The sequence below is a fragment of the Cynocephalus volans genome, chromosome 8, assembly GCF_027409185.1.
Source record: "Cynocephalus volans isolate mCynVol1 chromosome 8, mCynVol1.pri, whole genome shotgun sequence".
Lineage (NCBI taxonomy): Eukaryota > Metazoa > Chordata > Mammalia > Dermoptera > Cynocephalidae > Cynocephalus > Cynocephalus volans.
Genome location: NC_084467.1, coordinates 76,128,549 through 76,145,031, shown reverse-complemented (window position 1 = coordinate 76,145,031; position 16,483 = coordinate 76,128,549). Strand labels below are relative to the sequence as shown.

At 35.6% G+C, this 16,483-nt stretch overlaps 1 protein-coding gene across 1 annotated transcript in view; it reads right to left on the bottom strand.

The window, feature by feature from the left end:
- The window catches only part of HS2ST1 (heparan sulfate 2-O-sulfotransferase 1), a 190,445-nt gene that overhangs the window by 23,490 nt on the left and 150,472 nt on the right, over nucleotides 1-16,483 (bottom strand). The window contains exon 2 of the mRNA XM_063106549.1: nucleotides 7,885-8,123. Within this exon, the coding sequence (XP_062962619.1) occupies nucleotides 7,885-8,123 (239 nt within the window). The remainder of the gene's footprint in view (nucleotides 1-7,884; nucleotides 8,124-16,483) is intronic.

The window sequence follows — 16,483 nt, the reverse complement described above, 5'->3', positions numbered from 1 at the left end:
TGAGAAAATAGTGTTATACAAGGGTACTTCGAAAAGTTCATGGAAAAATAGAATTAAAAGATAATATGAATCCTTCCATGAACTTTTTGAAGGACCCTCATATAAGCCGAATGTTAGGGAGGATCATAGTACAAACTTTGGAGTATACTGTGGTGAAAGACTCTGGTGGAAATGAGTCAGGTACAAACTTCAAGTATTCTTTTTCCTCCAGCCTTCCTGAGGGTGGTCGATATTCAACTAACTCCTCCTGAGGATGAATGACACTTCATCCCATGCGTGTCCTTTGATGTGAGATGAGGAGCCCAGGAATATGGATGATACCTGGACTACTGCAAGGCTTCTCAAATTTTAATGTGCAAATGAATAACCTGGGACTCTTGTCAAAACGCAGATTCTGAATCAGTGGGTTTGGAGTAGGGACCAAGATTCTGCACTTCTAACAAGTCCCCAGGTGATGGCCATGCTGCTGGTCCATGGGCCACACTGAGGAGCAAGGCTTCAGCATGTGTGGGCCCGAGAGCTACCTCTTGATTTTATTAACATGAGGATTGTTTTTATAGTGCTTGCAAAGGAGGCCTGAGGTCTACAGGAGCTCGTTAGCAAGGATACTCTCATACTCACTGTTTCAGTAAAAGTATACTGAAATAAAGCAGATTTTTTGATAATCTTCTAAGTTACCACAACAAATAAAACAGAAAGGGGAACAGGTGCAGGGTAAACCCTGCCAACTCAGTCTCCTCTTCCTAACCCTATACCCAACCCCCTGTGATGACTGAAGTACACTGGAACCAAGCATTACAAGAAACATATTTTAAAAACTAAAACAGTAAGAAAAAGGTGTGTGCTTCCAGTTGGACTCAGGGAAGATTTGGGTGAAGGCAGAGAACAGAACAAGGCATGAATCTTCCACTGCTGTCCCCAATCTCAAACTCTTTTGTTTATAGAATCAGAATTTTAGAGGTGGAAGTGACCTAGGATATCCTGTACTCTTTATTTTATAGATACACTAAAGTCCAAGAAGCACATACCTTAGATTTTGGTTCAATCATCCTTCTAAGTCAGTAGTTAACTTCCTTAATTTATAATTCATTAAAATATTATTGTCCAACTTAAACAAGGGAAGAGAAACCCAGAAGGATTTGAAAGGAAATGAGAATAGGTATCATTCACACCATAATTCTGTAAATCAACAAATTTGGACATTGAAAATTTCAGGTTTTATCCACTACTAAGGTAATCCCTCAGATCCAGTCATCAAAACTCTTCCACCTCTAAGATCTCAAAGCTCTGTTGATATAACTCCTATGTCAATTGTTTATTTCCTCATAAATTTACTCATTACCTTCATCATAATCTCAAACTTCCAATCCACCCTGATCATTAGTCTCTTACTGGACAACCATTTCAACAATGATTCTTTTTTTTTTTTTTTGTCGTTTTTTCGTGACCGGCACTCAGCCAGTGAGTGCACTGGTCAGTCCTATATAGGATCCGAACCCGCGGCGGGAGCGTTGCCGCGCTCCCAGCGCAGCACTCTACCAAGTGCGCCACGGGCTTGGCCCTCAACAATGATTCTTGACTTATTCCTTTGTCTTTCTATTGTCTTGGGTGATTCCTGGGGTTGCTTAGCACTGCTGGTAAAAACCAAGAGACTCAGTCTAAATATTTATGTAGGACTTGGAAGTTTATTTCCTAAATTCATGCTATTGGAGATAAAGTCAGGCGATTACTGCTTTTAAATTCTCTAGACTCTTACTGCTAAAGTAGCCAAAACTCACAAAATCTCTTTCTAATCTCCCACTAAAAGAATACCAGAGCCTACATACTTAATATATATGTATATGTACCCCTTCTTTCATCTCAGCATTTAACTAAGGCAATATATTTAAGTCTCAATAAATCTGTGGCTGATTTACAATTTGTTGAACTGAAGTTTACCTTCCCTTTATGGAGAAAAAAAGTGCTATGGTTAAAGTGGTGGTTTACACTAATCTGGGAACTAGTCTGAGCATTTAGAAGTGTCATTTACATACTACTGAAATTCCATATCATTTTTCTCCCTTCTTCAAAGCTGTTCTCTAAGGAAATAGTATAAGTAACCTCCTTTGAAAAACAGTATTCTTAAAGTTTTCTTTTTAAGGAATTAATTTACCCACTTCTCCTTTTAGCCATGTTTAATATTTATCCTCTTAGTTCTCCAAAATTTTCCGTTTCTACTCTTTCACCTCCATTTTTTTCCCTTTCATCAGTCAGTTTCCAGTTCCCACTCTACCATTCTCTGCCCTCTCACCTCCCCTGCACCACTTGCTTTGTCTTTCAGTTTGTTTTCTTCTGTTGTTCCTCCAAACTGAGGCATTATGCCCAAGACCTTGGGACAAGGCTATGGAATACAGAGGAATATGAAGAAGAAATGGAGATTAGGTGAGTAAGCTTCTACTCAGTTCATTTTAAAGATTCTTACTGACTACACTTCGCACTAATGAAAAGTAAAGTGATAGGCTAAATAAATAAATAAAAGCAAAACTTAATATAGTATCAAATGAAGTTAAGGAGACTGAAAACTGTTTTGAGGAGAAGAAATAAAGCCACAATGGTGAGTTTATTCAAAAAAAATTTTCATACAATGATTGAAATATGCTATCAAGAAGAACGTTTCAGAAGTGGTAGTGAGATATAGTACAAGAAAAAATGTTTTTATGGCTAGCCTGAAGCAGATCCTAAACTGTGATTTTTGTCAGATTTTTATAACTCAAGCAGAGTCAGACTAGCAAGTAATCAGAAGAGACCTTTAGGGAAAACAAAAGCAATGTAGGTAGTGGTGGTGTGATTTATTTGTTAGTTGAATCAGAACTGTACCAGTGCTATAGGGGAAAGCTAAAAAAGCACCATCTCCTTAACAGCAGTATCTAGACCTACATTCTTAATAGAGTAACCTCAACGTTATAATTATCTGTGATCACAAAGAACTTGTTTTCACTATCTAAAAGAGTAAGAATGTCATCCTGAGCATCTTGGCCAAATTCCAACTTCGTAATTACTGTCTATTAAATGAATACTACTATTAACTTGAGTAATTACTATATACCAACTCCTACTCATGCATTTACTTAAAATAAACATTTCTTGTACAGCCCTGGGTACTTTTGGAGACTAAACCAGAGAGGAAGTTTTCTAAATTAAGAGGAAAACTGAGTAGCGGCTGGATAAAAGTATAAAAAATGTTGAACAGCAACAGAACATATCTTTACTAACGTTTAGAGCTGTGTTGCTCAACCTCTTGTGGGGGTGAGGGGACAGGGGGTTCCCAAGTCACCTGAGAGGTAAGAATAGATCATACACCCATCAATCAGAGGGGCTCGCTCTGCCAGGAATTATCATCATGGTGTCATGCTCAGCTAGGAACTACTATCAGAATCTAAGTTGGTTCATGTGTTCACTCATTCGCATTCATTTAACAAAAAATTTTGGCGTATCTACTATGTCTCAGACACTGTTCTCATAAGCACAAGGGATAATACAGTGGTTAACAAGACAGACAAGCTTCCTAGCCTTTAGTAATTTACAACAGAGAAAAAGAGACAGTAAATAAACCAACATATAAGATAATTTCATAAACTGATTAGTACTAGAAGAGATACAGAGAGAGTGATATAATACACAGTAACATAGAAGAGGTATTTAATATATAGGAAGGCCAGGTAAGGTTTTTCTAAGAGGATGTCATTTAAGCTGAAACCTTAAATGGATAACAAGAGGCCAACTGTGGGAGAAGCTAGGAAAAGTACATTCTAAGAGGAAATGATAATTACAGAGGCCTTGAAGTTAGAAAGGCATGGTGCATTCATTGAACCAAAAGCCCAATGTGGCTAGTGGAGAAGAGGTTGGAGTAATGAACAAGAGCTAGATTAAAAAGGACCTGTTGGCCTAGCTAAAAATTGGATTTTGTAGGAGACATAGGAGAAGGACCAGCAGCATCAGTTTTAGTATCAAGTGTAAGCTTTTCAGAAATTCAGAATACCAGGCTCCTTGTGTCTTTCGGAATCAGAATCTGCATTTTAACCAGTGATTAGCATGTACATTACAGATTGAGAGCACTCATCTAAAGTGTTGTTTTGAGAAGTAGATGCAACTTACAGCAAACTGTGGGCTCTAATGCAAATGATCAGTAGTTGGCTTAAGAGTGAATTAAAAGAAAAAAACTATATTACAAATGTTGTCCTACAAGGAATACAAATTCTAGATATTTCCAATGTCTTAACAGAAAGGGATTAAACATGATCACAGACTTAAGCAAATGAGAGCAAAAAAGAATTAAGAAAGACCATGAAAGATGCTGCCAATCATGCCTATTTGGAATAATTACCTTAAAGACAACATGTTCTCTAATGTAAAGATATTTTCATGAATTCCATTTTCCAACTAGAAGAGTTGATTGATTACCTGTCCCTTGCTAATTCCTGTCTATTAACTGAGTAAAGCCCATCTTAAGAACATAACTCTCATGACAAAGTCCACCTCATTCTAATTACTTAGTTTCTCATGCTTTATATTCTCCAGTGTTTATCTTTTAATGTTCCTATTTTAACTTTTCCTCTTCTTTTATCTCAACTCTTTAATTTTAAAAAAATTCTAAACTACAGAAAAGTTGAAAGAATAGTACAGTCAACATCTGTATATTCTTCACCTAGATTCACTAATTGTTAACATTTTGCCACTTTTATTTATCTTTTTCTCCCTCTCTCTATATGTGCACATACATGCTCAATTCTAAACCATTCGAAAGCAAGTAGCAGACATTCAGACTTCACGCTTAAATACTTCATCACATATTGCCTGTGAACAAGGACATTATCACTTTTGATCAAGGATCCAATCACAGGTCATACATTTACATTTAGTTTCGATGTCTCTTCAGTCTCTTCCAGTCTAGAGAAGCCTGGTGCCTCCCCCGGCCTTTTTTGGCTGTCATGATCCTGACACTTTAGAAGACCCTAGGATAGTTGCTCTATAGAATATTCTACATAATGAACTTGTCTGTTCCCTCAGGATTAAGTTCAGATTAAACATTTTGGTAAGAAACATTTTTGGTGAAACATCTTGGTGAGATTATCATAAATTGATGTTTTCTTTTAACTTTCTTCATAGTTCCTGTGTCTATGTTTTACACTCCCAAGTAAATTATAAATAAGCTCCTTGAAATATGTGGCCTTGCTTTTTATCTCTTCGGTATTTCTCCAAAGAATGTAGTTATATACTCAATAAGTAAATGGAAAACTTGAAAGCGGAATTGACAACTATTTTTAAGGATAGCAGAATATGCATAACCATTATATATTAAATAGTTTTATACCAGACTAAAAACATTTGAGCTTTGCCTCTAAAGTTTTTCAGAGAAATAATTAAGCATGTAAACAGTTTAGCACAGTGCCTAGTACAGCATGTTCAAAATATGTCTAGGAAAGAGCTGGGCTCTAAAGGTAGATATCAAGCAGAATGAACTGCTGAGGTTGGAAGGTGAGGGAATAGAGTATGATCACCTCCCAAAAAATTTTTATGAATAAACTGGTCTTTAAATACAAGCTTGGAACAACAACAAATTTAATAAAAATCTCGTCTTTTAAGTCTCACTTGAGTCAGATACTGATTAGAAACTATTTCTTAGAGAAGAAAGAAAAGTAAAATTGGTCATTTAATTCCTATTTAAGCAGATGAAACAGTACACAAGGACAACAAAAATATGGTATTAAAATAATTTGTTATACAAGATGGGATTTAAGGAATATTAAAAAACTTACTAAAAGAAATATATTACAATTTTAAAAGTTTACATTTAGATGATGCTTACTAGATTGAAAGTGAATTAAAAATGCTATCTAACGTTGTGCAAAAGAAAAGGAAGCAGAAAATATGACTTATTTGAAGAATTGCTTCTATATAGAATAAGGGACAAGTAAATTACAGACATATTAGAAGACATTTGTTATATAAGCCACTCCTAATTAAGACCAAGTTTTGAACTACCAGCTAACATTATGGAGTATGTCAGCTAATGAATTAAGACTATTATTCCTCTACTCTACCCCACACAAACATATTTTAAGTGTTGCTCATTATATAATGCAATTGCTTTTTAGATAGCATTATGCTTCTCTCCTGCTGTTTCCCGCCCTCCTCTATATATAACTAACAAGCTATTGAAAGAAAAACAGAAGTTTTATCTCATCCAAATGCAACAGGGAAAATGTACTACTATATGACGCCTATAAATGTCATATGTGGGGAGCTACTGCAGACTTATATTTCATGAAAAAGTTCATTGTCAGACATCTTGTAGCTGCCATAAAACTTTGTAATGCTGGACACAAAATAACTAAAAATTGAACAAATTCACATTATTTTTCTAAAAACACTACTGAGGAAATCTGAAATTATTATGTGAGCATTAAGACATGTTCCTTTTAAACCAACGTATATTCTGAAAAGCAATAATACAAAGATTTAAAACCTATAACACATTGTATTAAAGCAGTATATTTAGGATACTTTCCCTTAAGATATACAATATTACATAATGAATAGTTTTGTGACCCACTTAGCTAAAATAGCTCATGTTTCTTCTCATTTACAGAAGAGTTATTTGGTTTGGCCGACAGATGTAGATTTTTGTTCTATGAAAAAGAGTAATTGAGGATCCTGCAGAGAGCCAAGAATTATACAGGCAGATGATATGCCATACACCATTAGCCTTTACAAATAGCTCTCTAGCAAGAAAGCCAACCTAACATTGTGTATTGATGTTATTCCCTTGCTTCAGTGTAAGAATTATAGTTATGCTAAATAGTGAGATAAAAATAAATTCTGTTACAATAAAACAAGTTCAGCTGCTTTCAAACAGAAAAATATCATTCTAACTATAGGACTATCACAAATACCTTTCTAATAATGCTACACCAATATGGTATTTGATCCTAAATAATATTTTTGATTATTATCTTCTCTTCTCATGGAGCTAAATTCTCACCCCTTTCAATATTTATAGAGATAAGTTTATAATTATAGTCAGGAAAGCTACTACTGCTAAAGAGATGATAAACTTGATTTCATAAGATAATTTCCTCCACCTTTCTTAAAACTACTTGATAAAATTACTTATCCGTCCGTTTATCTTAAATTTCTTGAGAACTTAACAGGCAAGATTATGTTAAAGACATAAGCCACAGTCCCTGTTCTCTAGGAGTTTATAGCTAATATTTATATAAATTACTAGTAAAGATGAGATGAGATCCAAGAGGTCAGTCACAATTTTTTATTTTTTATTTTTCGGTAACTGGCAGGTAAGGGGATCTGAACCCTTGACCTCGGTATTATCAGCACCACATTCTAACCAAGTGAGCTAAGTGGCCAGATCCTTAGTTACAAAATTGTGTACAAGTATTCATCAAATATTTCTCTACCTTAAGTTGAGACAATATAATAATTTTTATTGCAGGGTATCTTGCCTGAAATATTTAATACTATTAAAAGGATACTATACTGAAGAGCATTAATTTTCTCTTCAAAAATCCAACCTATCATTAATTCATTTATTTCACAAATACTTGAATATATACCATGTGCAAGGAAATGTGCCAGATACTGTGAAGAATGTAAAATTATACAAAAGTTGGTTAGTCCATTCCTGTAAGAGGTTTATGATTCATTCAGTACACATATCCCTTTAAAACACTTTATCCCCTTGAGATACAAAATTTGAGTGAGGAAGAGGTTTATGATTCATTGAAATCAGTATACATATCCCTTTTAAGATACTTTATCCCCCTGAGATACAAAATTTGAGAGAGGAAGTAGCAGAAAACATTTGTGCATTTCCTAAGGGGTAATTACCTGATCCTGCAGTGACATCACTGGATTATTTTTGGTAGTATTGATGTGAAGAACATGGTATTTATTCTTTGCACACAAGTCATAGGCGATATTGGTAAATGAAGTGCTTGCAGTTTTGGGAACTCTGTTATAAATGATCACCATGTCCTCCTCCTCATCTAAAGCTACATCTTGCCGAGGGCCATCCATTGTATGTCGCTGCTCAATTTCTCGGACTTCATGTCTTGCAATAGCCCTTTCTGCAAAGAAAAACAGATACGAAGTTTTTAATAACTTTATAAGGAAGTTACGAACACTGAATTTTTGGCCACAATCCGAAAATATAAAACATAAATAAACAAAAGAAAACAAAAAACAAAAACAAAGGACCAAGGCATATGGAAAATATGGGTAAACTGCTAAGTTTTTAAGAGGATCAATCTACTTGATTCTAATCCACAACTATACTATCCTAAACATGTCTGATCTTGGAAGCTAAGCAGGATCAGGCCTGGTTAGTACACAGATGGGGGACCATCTGAGAATACAGGGTGTGCAGAAAAAAAAAAAAATCAACTTGATTCTAAAACAGTTACAGCCTAGAAACGTAATTTTCCTATTTGAGAACTGTGTAAGAGCAGTTGAAGAAATGTTTTGAGGACCAAAGCTTCAGAATTACTTTTCAAGTATAATATATATGCATATCAAGAACAAAAGAATAAACAGAGTCATCAAGTTTAGAATAACACAGACCAGAGAGTACTTCAGTTAAGTTCAAAAGTCACTTTACATTCTAACAGAATTTTCACAGCCTCAATTAATTCTCAAACACACCAAGACAGACTGAATAGAATACTAAACTTCAAGTAAAAAATGCACTTAGAAATAACTTACAATTTAAGCAAAGATTTTGGAATTTATTACTTAGGATTTCATAACCCCATGGTTTATCAAAACGTAGCAGGGCAGTTATTATAAATGCTAATATGATGTTTAGGTAACAAGAGTAGACACACCACGACCACAAAACCTTCTTTTTGGCGTTGCATTACAGATACGTGCCGGCTATGTTTTTTCTTTAAATTCCATAGATCCTCTAATTCAAATCACTGTCATTTATGCAGTTTGAAAAGCAGTTACATTTTGCTTTCTAGTGCTCTCTATTTAATGTAAACTTCAGCTTCAAACATTTTTTTAGAAAAAGGATGCAAGAAAGGGAGGAAGGAGAGGGTAGAAGGAAATGGCGGGGTGGTCTCTAACAAGATTGCATATTACTCTGCACAGGGATAGTTGTTCACACACCCTCCTACCACCAGATCTTTGTGCAAGTTGCCTCACCTTACTTGAACACTCTTCTTTTCTCCTCCCAACCCAATCCCACTTGGTTCATTCCTCAAACTTCACATTTCAATTCAATCATCACTTCCCAGGAAAGTACTGTCTGATCTTCCTGACTAGGTCAAATCACCTTTTAAAAATATATTTATGTATCTATCTTATACCGTACATCTCACTGTATTTACCATAATTGCAACTTTATATGTGTGATTATTTTAGTGTCTCCCTCCTATAAAACTGACAATTAAATAAAGTGACACGAAAAAGCAATGTAGCATAATTACAAAAACAAGTTCACGCTCCAAATGCGAGGGCACTTCAAAAAGTTCATGGAAAAACTGACTTAAAAGATAATACAAATCCTTCCATGAACTCTTTGAAGACCTCCTGTATTGCAAAGAGCATGCACCTTAAATTGTGATTCAGAAGCTACATGGTCACCGTATGGTAGAGAGCACACTCTAAGCTGAGGATCTCCATTCAGAAGATGAATTACAAGTTCCAAGCTTGATGCTTACTTGTAGCAGGCTTTCCAAAACAGAATGAGAAGCACATATATGATAGATAAATGTATGTATTATTTAGTTACATGCAATTATACATACGCTTTTTTTTTTTCCCCCTGGGATAGGGAATGGGGAGAGAAAGAGATAATGAGCTTAATGCTGAACACATCATTGGACTGCCTGGCACAACCAGCCGATGTTATGTGGATAATAAATGTGTATGAGGTCTACAACCAGTAGACCTCATACAGGTCTAGAGATGAGAACACAGGTTTAAGTAGAAGACAGATAGTCGGGAAAACCATGGGAATGGATAAAGATGCCTAGATAATCTAGAGTCTGTAGCACAGAGAGAGACCCTAGGATAGAATCTTACGAAATACCAAAATGAGTGTACTTCAAAAAATTCACGAAAAGGTTCCTATTATCTTTCAATTCTATTTTTCCATGAACTTTTTGAAGTATTGCTGTATTTAAAAGGCAGGCAGAAAAAGACAATCCTAGGGCCGAGCCCGTGGCGCGCTTGGGAGCGCGGTGACGCTCCCGCCGCGGGTTCGGATCCTATATAGGACTGACTGGTGCACTCACTGGCTGAGTGCCAGTCACGAAAAAACGACAAGAAAAAAAAAAAAAAGAAAAGAAAAAGACAATCCTAGAGGCTAAGAAGAAACAGAAAGAAAAAAGGGCCAGGAGAAACTTTTAAGAAGTACGTACCATATTGTTTATCAAACTGACAGTGCTTTATAAATAAGCCTGTATACATCAAGGTAACATATGATGCTATGAGCATCCACACAGATTTGGATGTTGTCTTAGACTAAATTCAACAAATACCTGAGAACCTATGAACCTATGAACAGTATTATATTCAACAATTTAAAGGAATCTTCTCTTCCAAACATCCTCAAGTTGTCAACCCAGCTCAAAACTATTAAGGTACTTTTATGTTCACAGACCCTCCCTTTTCAAAGGGACCTAAACCAGTGCTGCTGACATTCAAGTGCTGACAGAAATGTGAAAGGATTCTCACAGATATATGTAAAATTGCCTTTAAAAGATTCACCTACAATAAACAATGCTAAACTTACTTTTTTTTCTTTTTTTAAATCAAGTATTTGGAAAAGAAGCAGATTCTATGCATTACTTCATAAATATCCATTTTATCTATAGAAAATATAAGGATTAAAGAAAAACTGCATTATTCTTTTTATGATTACTCTATCAACTCACAAAATTTTATATACCTGAGTAATTATTTTGAAAATTAGCTATTAAATCAATAAGTTATATTTTATCTTTTTCTGTGACTGGCACTCAGCCAGGTAGTGCACTGGCCATTCCTATATAGGATCCGAACCCGCGGCAGGAGCGTCGCCGCGCTCCCAGGGCCGCACTCTCCCGAGTGCGCCACGGGCTCGGCCCCAATAAGTTATATTTTAAAAGATGTTATTGAGTCTGTGGGTTTTTTTCATTTTTTTTTATTTTTTAAGGTGCTAAAACTCTAGCTGGGCCATGAAGCTAACATGTTTTAAAAAGTAATTATTATTCTGGGTTCGTTATGCATATTAAATTTTATAAATTGTATTTTTCACACAATTTAAAAGATGTCTTAAATTGTGAAAAGGTACAAATATTGGAATCACCACTTTCCTCATCAGATAATATATTTATATGCCTTTCCTATTTTTCAAGTATTTTATTTTGCTTAAACATACAGGACAATTATTAACATAGTGTTAGGCCTAAAACTATATAAAAAGATAAAAATAGTGTAGAAAATTAAGAGCAATTTTTGTTAGTGATATTCATAAAATCAACTCTCACTTAGTTGAATAACACTAACTAATACTAATAGTAAATTACTATCTCTTTTCTCCTGTGATAATACTTAAAACCAATAAGGGTGTTTGCAATATGGCCATACTTTTTACTTACTAAGTAAGTACTCAATAGTTCCAATTCATTTTTTTAATCAAAGATGCTCTACATCTACATACCTTCTTCTGGGGCTCTCTTAAATCACTGGGGAAGGTTTATTAGCTACAGAACATTTGTAGCGCACTTACAGAATGTAGGCAGTCTATTTAAAATACTTAAGATACATTTTGATGTGATGTTTTCTTCATGTTTGAGTGATAAATTATAGAGAATCTGCTTTGCAAGCTATTTCAGGACAACCACAAAATATATAGCCTCCAAATAACATAGGGTACAATTTGAGAGTTATTAAATCGCAGGCTGGCCAGGCACCACTGGCACTAGTGTTTCCAGCACTGAAGATGAGCACTGAATTGCATGGCAATTCTAGTTCACCTAGGCTCCTGTTGAAGGTGGTATATATCTGCGTTTGATGACTCTTTCCTTGGCCGATTATCAACAAATTCAAGTCTTTTAAAAGACCATTAATAATAGCAATATTTGCCTGTTTCTGTATTGACAGGACCTTAAAGGCCTTATTTATTAAAAGAATATACTGATTAGCTAAGTATGAAACATTACATTACATATTCCAACCTCAATTCTACATAGCATTAAAGTTGCAAGGATGTATATATCAGACACAGAATAACAGAAGAAAAGAGAACTGAAAATGTGTAATACTTCTGTATTGTGGATATCATTTTAGGACTAGAGGAATAAAAGAAACAGCAAAGGGAAAAAGCAATAAACTGCCTTGCCCTCAAATAGTGAAACTTCACGTGAAAGTAAAAAATAACATAAATAGATAGGTTGAGAACAGGTAAATTAACAATAAAGGCAAAGAACATTAAGAAAAAATATGACCAAATTTTTAAAGTCTATAATTAGGAAAAACAAAAATTGGTAAGAACAATATTAAGGCTCCAGTAGATAATAAACTAAGGTCGTTCACAGGAGATTATATATACATAATAAAGCAAAGCAAAAATATACCCTAGTGGTATAATGATTTTTTGGGTCATGGACTCCTCTGAGAATATGATGAGAAAACTACAGACTCTCCCCAGAAAGGATACCTTATGCATTTCAGGGTTTCTTCTTAGAGAGCAACAATAGGCAAGGGGGCCCATGATCCCAGAAACTACCCCAAAAAGAAAATGGTTCCTAGAACAATGAGGACTGATAGTAACTTGCCTAAAGACATTGATAAGTATATAGAAAAAGGGACAAGTAAAGATAAAGGCAAAGAGAAATCAAAGAGGAAACCAGGAGTGTCTAGGAATTGTCTATGGGTGTAGATGCCTTGGCTTTTCAACTTGACTAGTCAGAATTTCCTGGCAAGTATGAATATTACAGAGCTAGATAAGCTGGGCTCTAAGAGCTTGGTGCCATTAAATGTTCGAATTAAAGTGGATCCTTTGCATTTTCCAGAGATAAATCTTGAGCTAAGTACATCTCCAAATACTGCTTTGAACTGTCGTTTATTCCCCATAAAGTGTATACACAATGAGCAGCAGAATGCAACAAAGTGGTACCAAAAGAAAGCTCTTCAGAAGCTATTTAACTGATTTTTTACTTCAGCATCACTTACTATGTATGCACTGCCCAGCTAAACACTATCTGATCCTCATGGAAGTAATATTTTGTAATCATTTTGAATGAAGTAAACTGGTTGCCTGTATACATCATTTTCTTATGAGTATTATTAGCCTAAATCAGTCTCCTTGAACTCAAGTCACTATGGGGGACTAAAAAAATAAATTTCTATAGGCAAGGCTCAGGGATGGACTCTAAACATAGGCAAATGCTTTCTTGTGTGGTTTCCAAGTAGTCAAAAGGAATGCATTGTTATCATTAAAACTTATGAGTTATGATTTCATTGATCATCCTATTAAAAAAGAGCTTATAGTGACTTCCACTTTAAGAAAGATGGAATAGGAGGGGAGAAGACTGTAGACTAACTGAACCCCTTGGGACCTGAAGAAAAAGATAGTGGGTTTTTTTTTTTGTTGTCGTTTGTTTGTTTGTTTGCTTGCTTTTGCCTCATATATCCCAAACTTGGAGCTGTAGAAATTGGCAATCTAGAAATGGGCACAGACAGAAGAACCCCAACAAAAGCCTATTCTCTATAGCCAAAGGACCAGGAATTCGACAGCATAGGACGATAGAAAACTTTTAGACATTAACCACTGTATCGTGAGAGCCCCAAATTTGAGAGGGCAGTTGCGTAGCGTTTGCCTATTCCAAAGAACTCACCCAGGCCAATAGGTAGAAACATCGGTTTATTAGACTTAAGACGGGAGTCGCTGATGGTGGCTGATCAGCTAGAAATCCATGCCACCACGGGATACATACAACAGTTATATAGTGAACAGATCAAAGTAGGAGTGAAATTCATTTGCATGTTTATACAATTTGCATGTATACACTACCAGCTCACATAACTCAAGAGTGCCTGGCTAAGTAGACAAGTTTATCTACTTGCTACTCTTCTGGCCCCAGAGTACTTTAACACAAGCATACTAATTTACTTAGGGTCCCTGCTTCCTCCAATCTTCCGTTTGTCTTAAAGAGTACATTTTTTTATTTTTTTTATTTATTTTTTATTTTTTTAATTTTATTTTGTCGATATACATTGTAGCTGATTAATGTTCCCCATCACCAAAACCTCCCTCCCTTCTCCCTCCCCCCCTCCCCCCCAACAATGTCCTTTCTGTTTGTTTGTTGTATCAACTTCAAATAATTGTGGTTGTTATATCTTCTTCCCCCCCCCCAGTTTGTGTGTGTGTGTGTGTGTATGTGTGTGTGTGAATTTATATATTAATTTTTAGCTCCCTCCAATAAGTGAGAACATGTGGTATTTCTCTTTCTGTGCCTGACTTGTTTCACTTAATATAATTCTCTCAAGGTCCATCCATGTTGTTGCAAATGGCAGTATTTCATTCGTTTTTATAGCTGAGTAGTATTCCATTGTGTAGATGTACCACATTTTCCGTATCCACTCATCTGATGATGGGCATTTGGGCTGGTTCCAACTCTTGGCTGTTGTAAAGAGTGCTGCGATGAACATTGGGGAACAGGTATACCTTCGACTTGATGATTTCCATTCCTCTGGGTATATTCCCAACAGTGGGATAGCTGGGTCGTATGGTAGATCTATCTGCAATTGTTTGAGGAACCTCCATACCATTTTCCATAGAGGCTGCACCATTTTGCAGTCCCACCAACAATGTATGAGAGTTCCTTTTTCTCCGCAGCCTCGCCAGCATTTATCGTTCATAGTCTTTTGGATTTTAGCCATCCTAACTGGGGTTAGATGGTATCTCAATGTGGTTTTGATTTGCATTTCCCGGATGCTGAGTGATGTTGAGCATTTTTTCATATGTCTGTTGGCCATTTGGATATCTTCCTTAGAGAAATGCCTACTTAGCTCTTTTGCCCATTTTTTAATTGGGTTGCTTGTTTTCTTCTTGTAAAGTTGTTTGAGTTCCTTATATATTCTGGATATTAATCCTTTGTCAGATGTATATTTTGCAAATATTTTCTCCCACTCTGTTGGTTGTCTTTTAACTCTGTTAATTGTTTCTTTTGCTGTGCAGAAGCTTTTTAGTTTGATATAATCCCATTTGTTTATTTTTCCTTTGGTTGCCCGTGCTTTTGGGGTCATATTCATGAAGTCTGTGCCCAGTCCTATTTCCTGAAGTGTTTCCCCTATGTTTTCTTTAAGAAGTTTTATTGTCTCAGGGTGTATATTTAAATCCTTAATCCATTTTGAGTTGATTTTAGTATACGGTGAGAGGTATGGATCTAGTTTCATTCTCCTGCATATCAATATCCAGTTATCCCAGCACCACTTGCTGAAGAGGCAGTCCCTTCCCCAGTGAATAGGCTTGGTGCCTTTGTCAAAGATCAGATGGCAGTAAGTGTGTGGGTTGATTTCTGGATTCTCTATTCTATTCCATTGGTCAGTGTGTCTGTTTTTATGCCAGTACCATACTGTTTTGGTTATTATAGCTTTGTAGTATAGCTTAAAGTCAGGTAGTGTTATGCCTCCAGCTTTATTTTTTTTGCTCAGCATTGCTTTGGCTATTTGTGGTCTTTTATTGTTCCATATAAATGTCTGAATAGTTTTTTCCATTTCTGAGAAAAATGTCTTTGGAATTTTGATGGGGATTGCATTGAATTTGTATATCACTTTGGGTAGTATGGACATTTTCACTATGTTGATTCTTCCAATCCAAGAGCATGGAATATCTTTCCATCTTCTTGTATCCTCTCTAATTTCTCTCAGCAGTGGTTTGTAGTTCTCATTATAGAGATTTTTCACCTCCTTGGTTAACTCAATTCCTAAGTATTTTATTTTTTTGGTGGCTATTGTAAATGGGCAGGCTTTCTTGATTTCTCCTTCTGCATGTTCCCTATTGGAGAAAAGAAATGCTACTGATTTTTGTGTGTTGATTTTGTATCCTGCTACTGTGCTGAAATCATTTATCAATTCCAACAGTTTTTTTGACCTAAAGAAGGAAATAGACACTAATACCATAATAGCAGGGGACCTGAACACTCCACTGTCAATATTAGACAGATCATCTAGGCAAAGAATCAGTAGAGAAACACAAGATCTAAACAAGACTCTAGACCAATTGGAATTGGCAGATATCTACAGAACATTCCACCCAACAACCTCAGAATATTCATTCTTCTCATCAGCACACGGATCATTCTCCAGGATAGATCACATATTAGGTCACAAATCAAGTCTCAATAAATTCAAAAAAATTGGAATTATCCCATGTATCTTCTCAGACCACAATGGATTAAAACTAGAAATTAATAACAAACAAAACTCTGGAAAC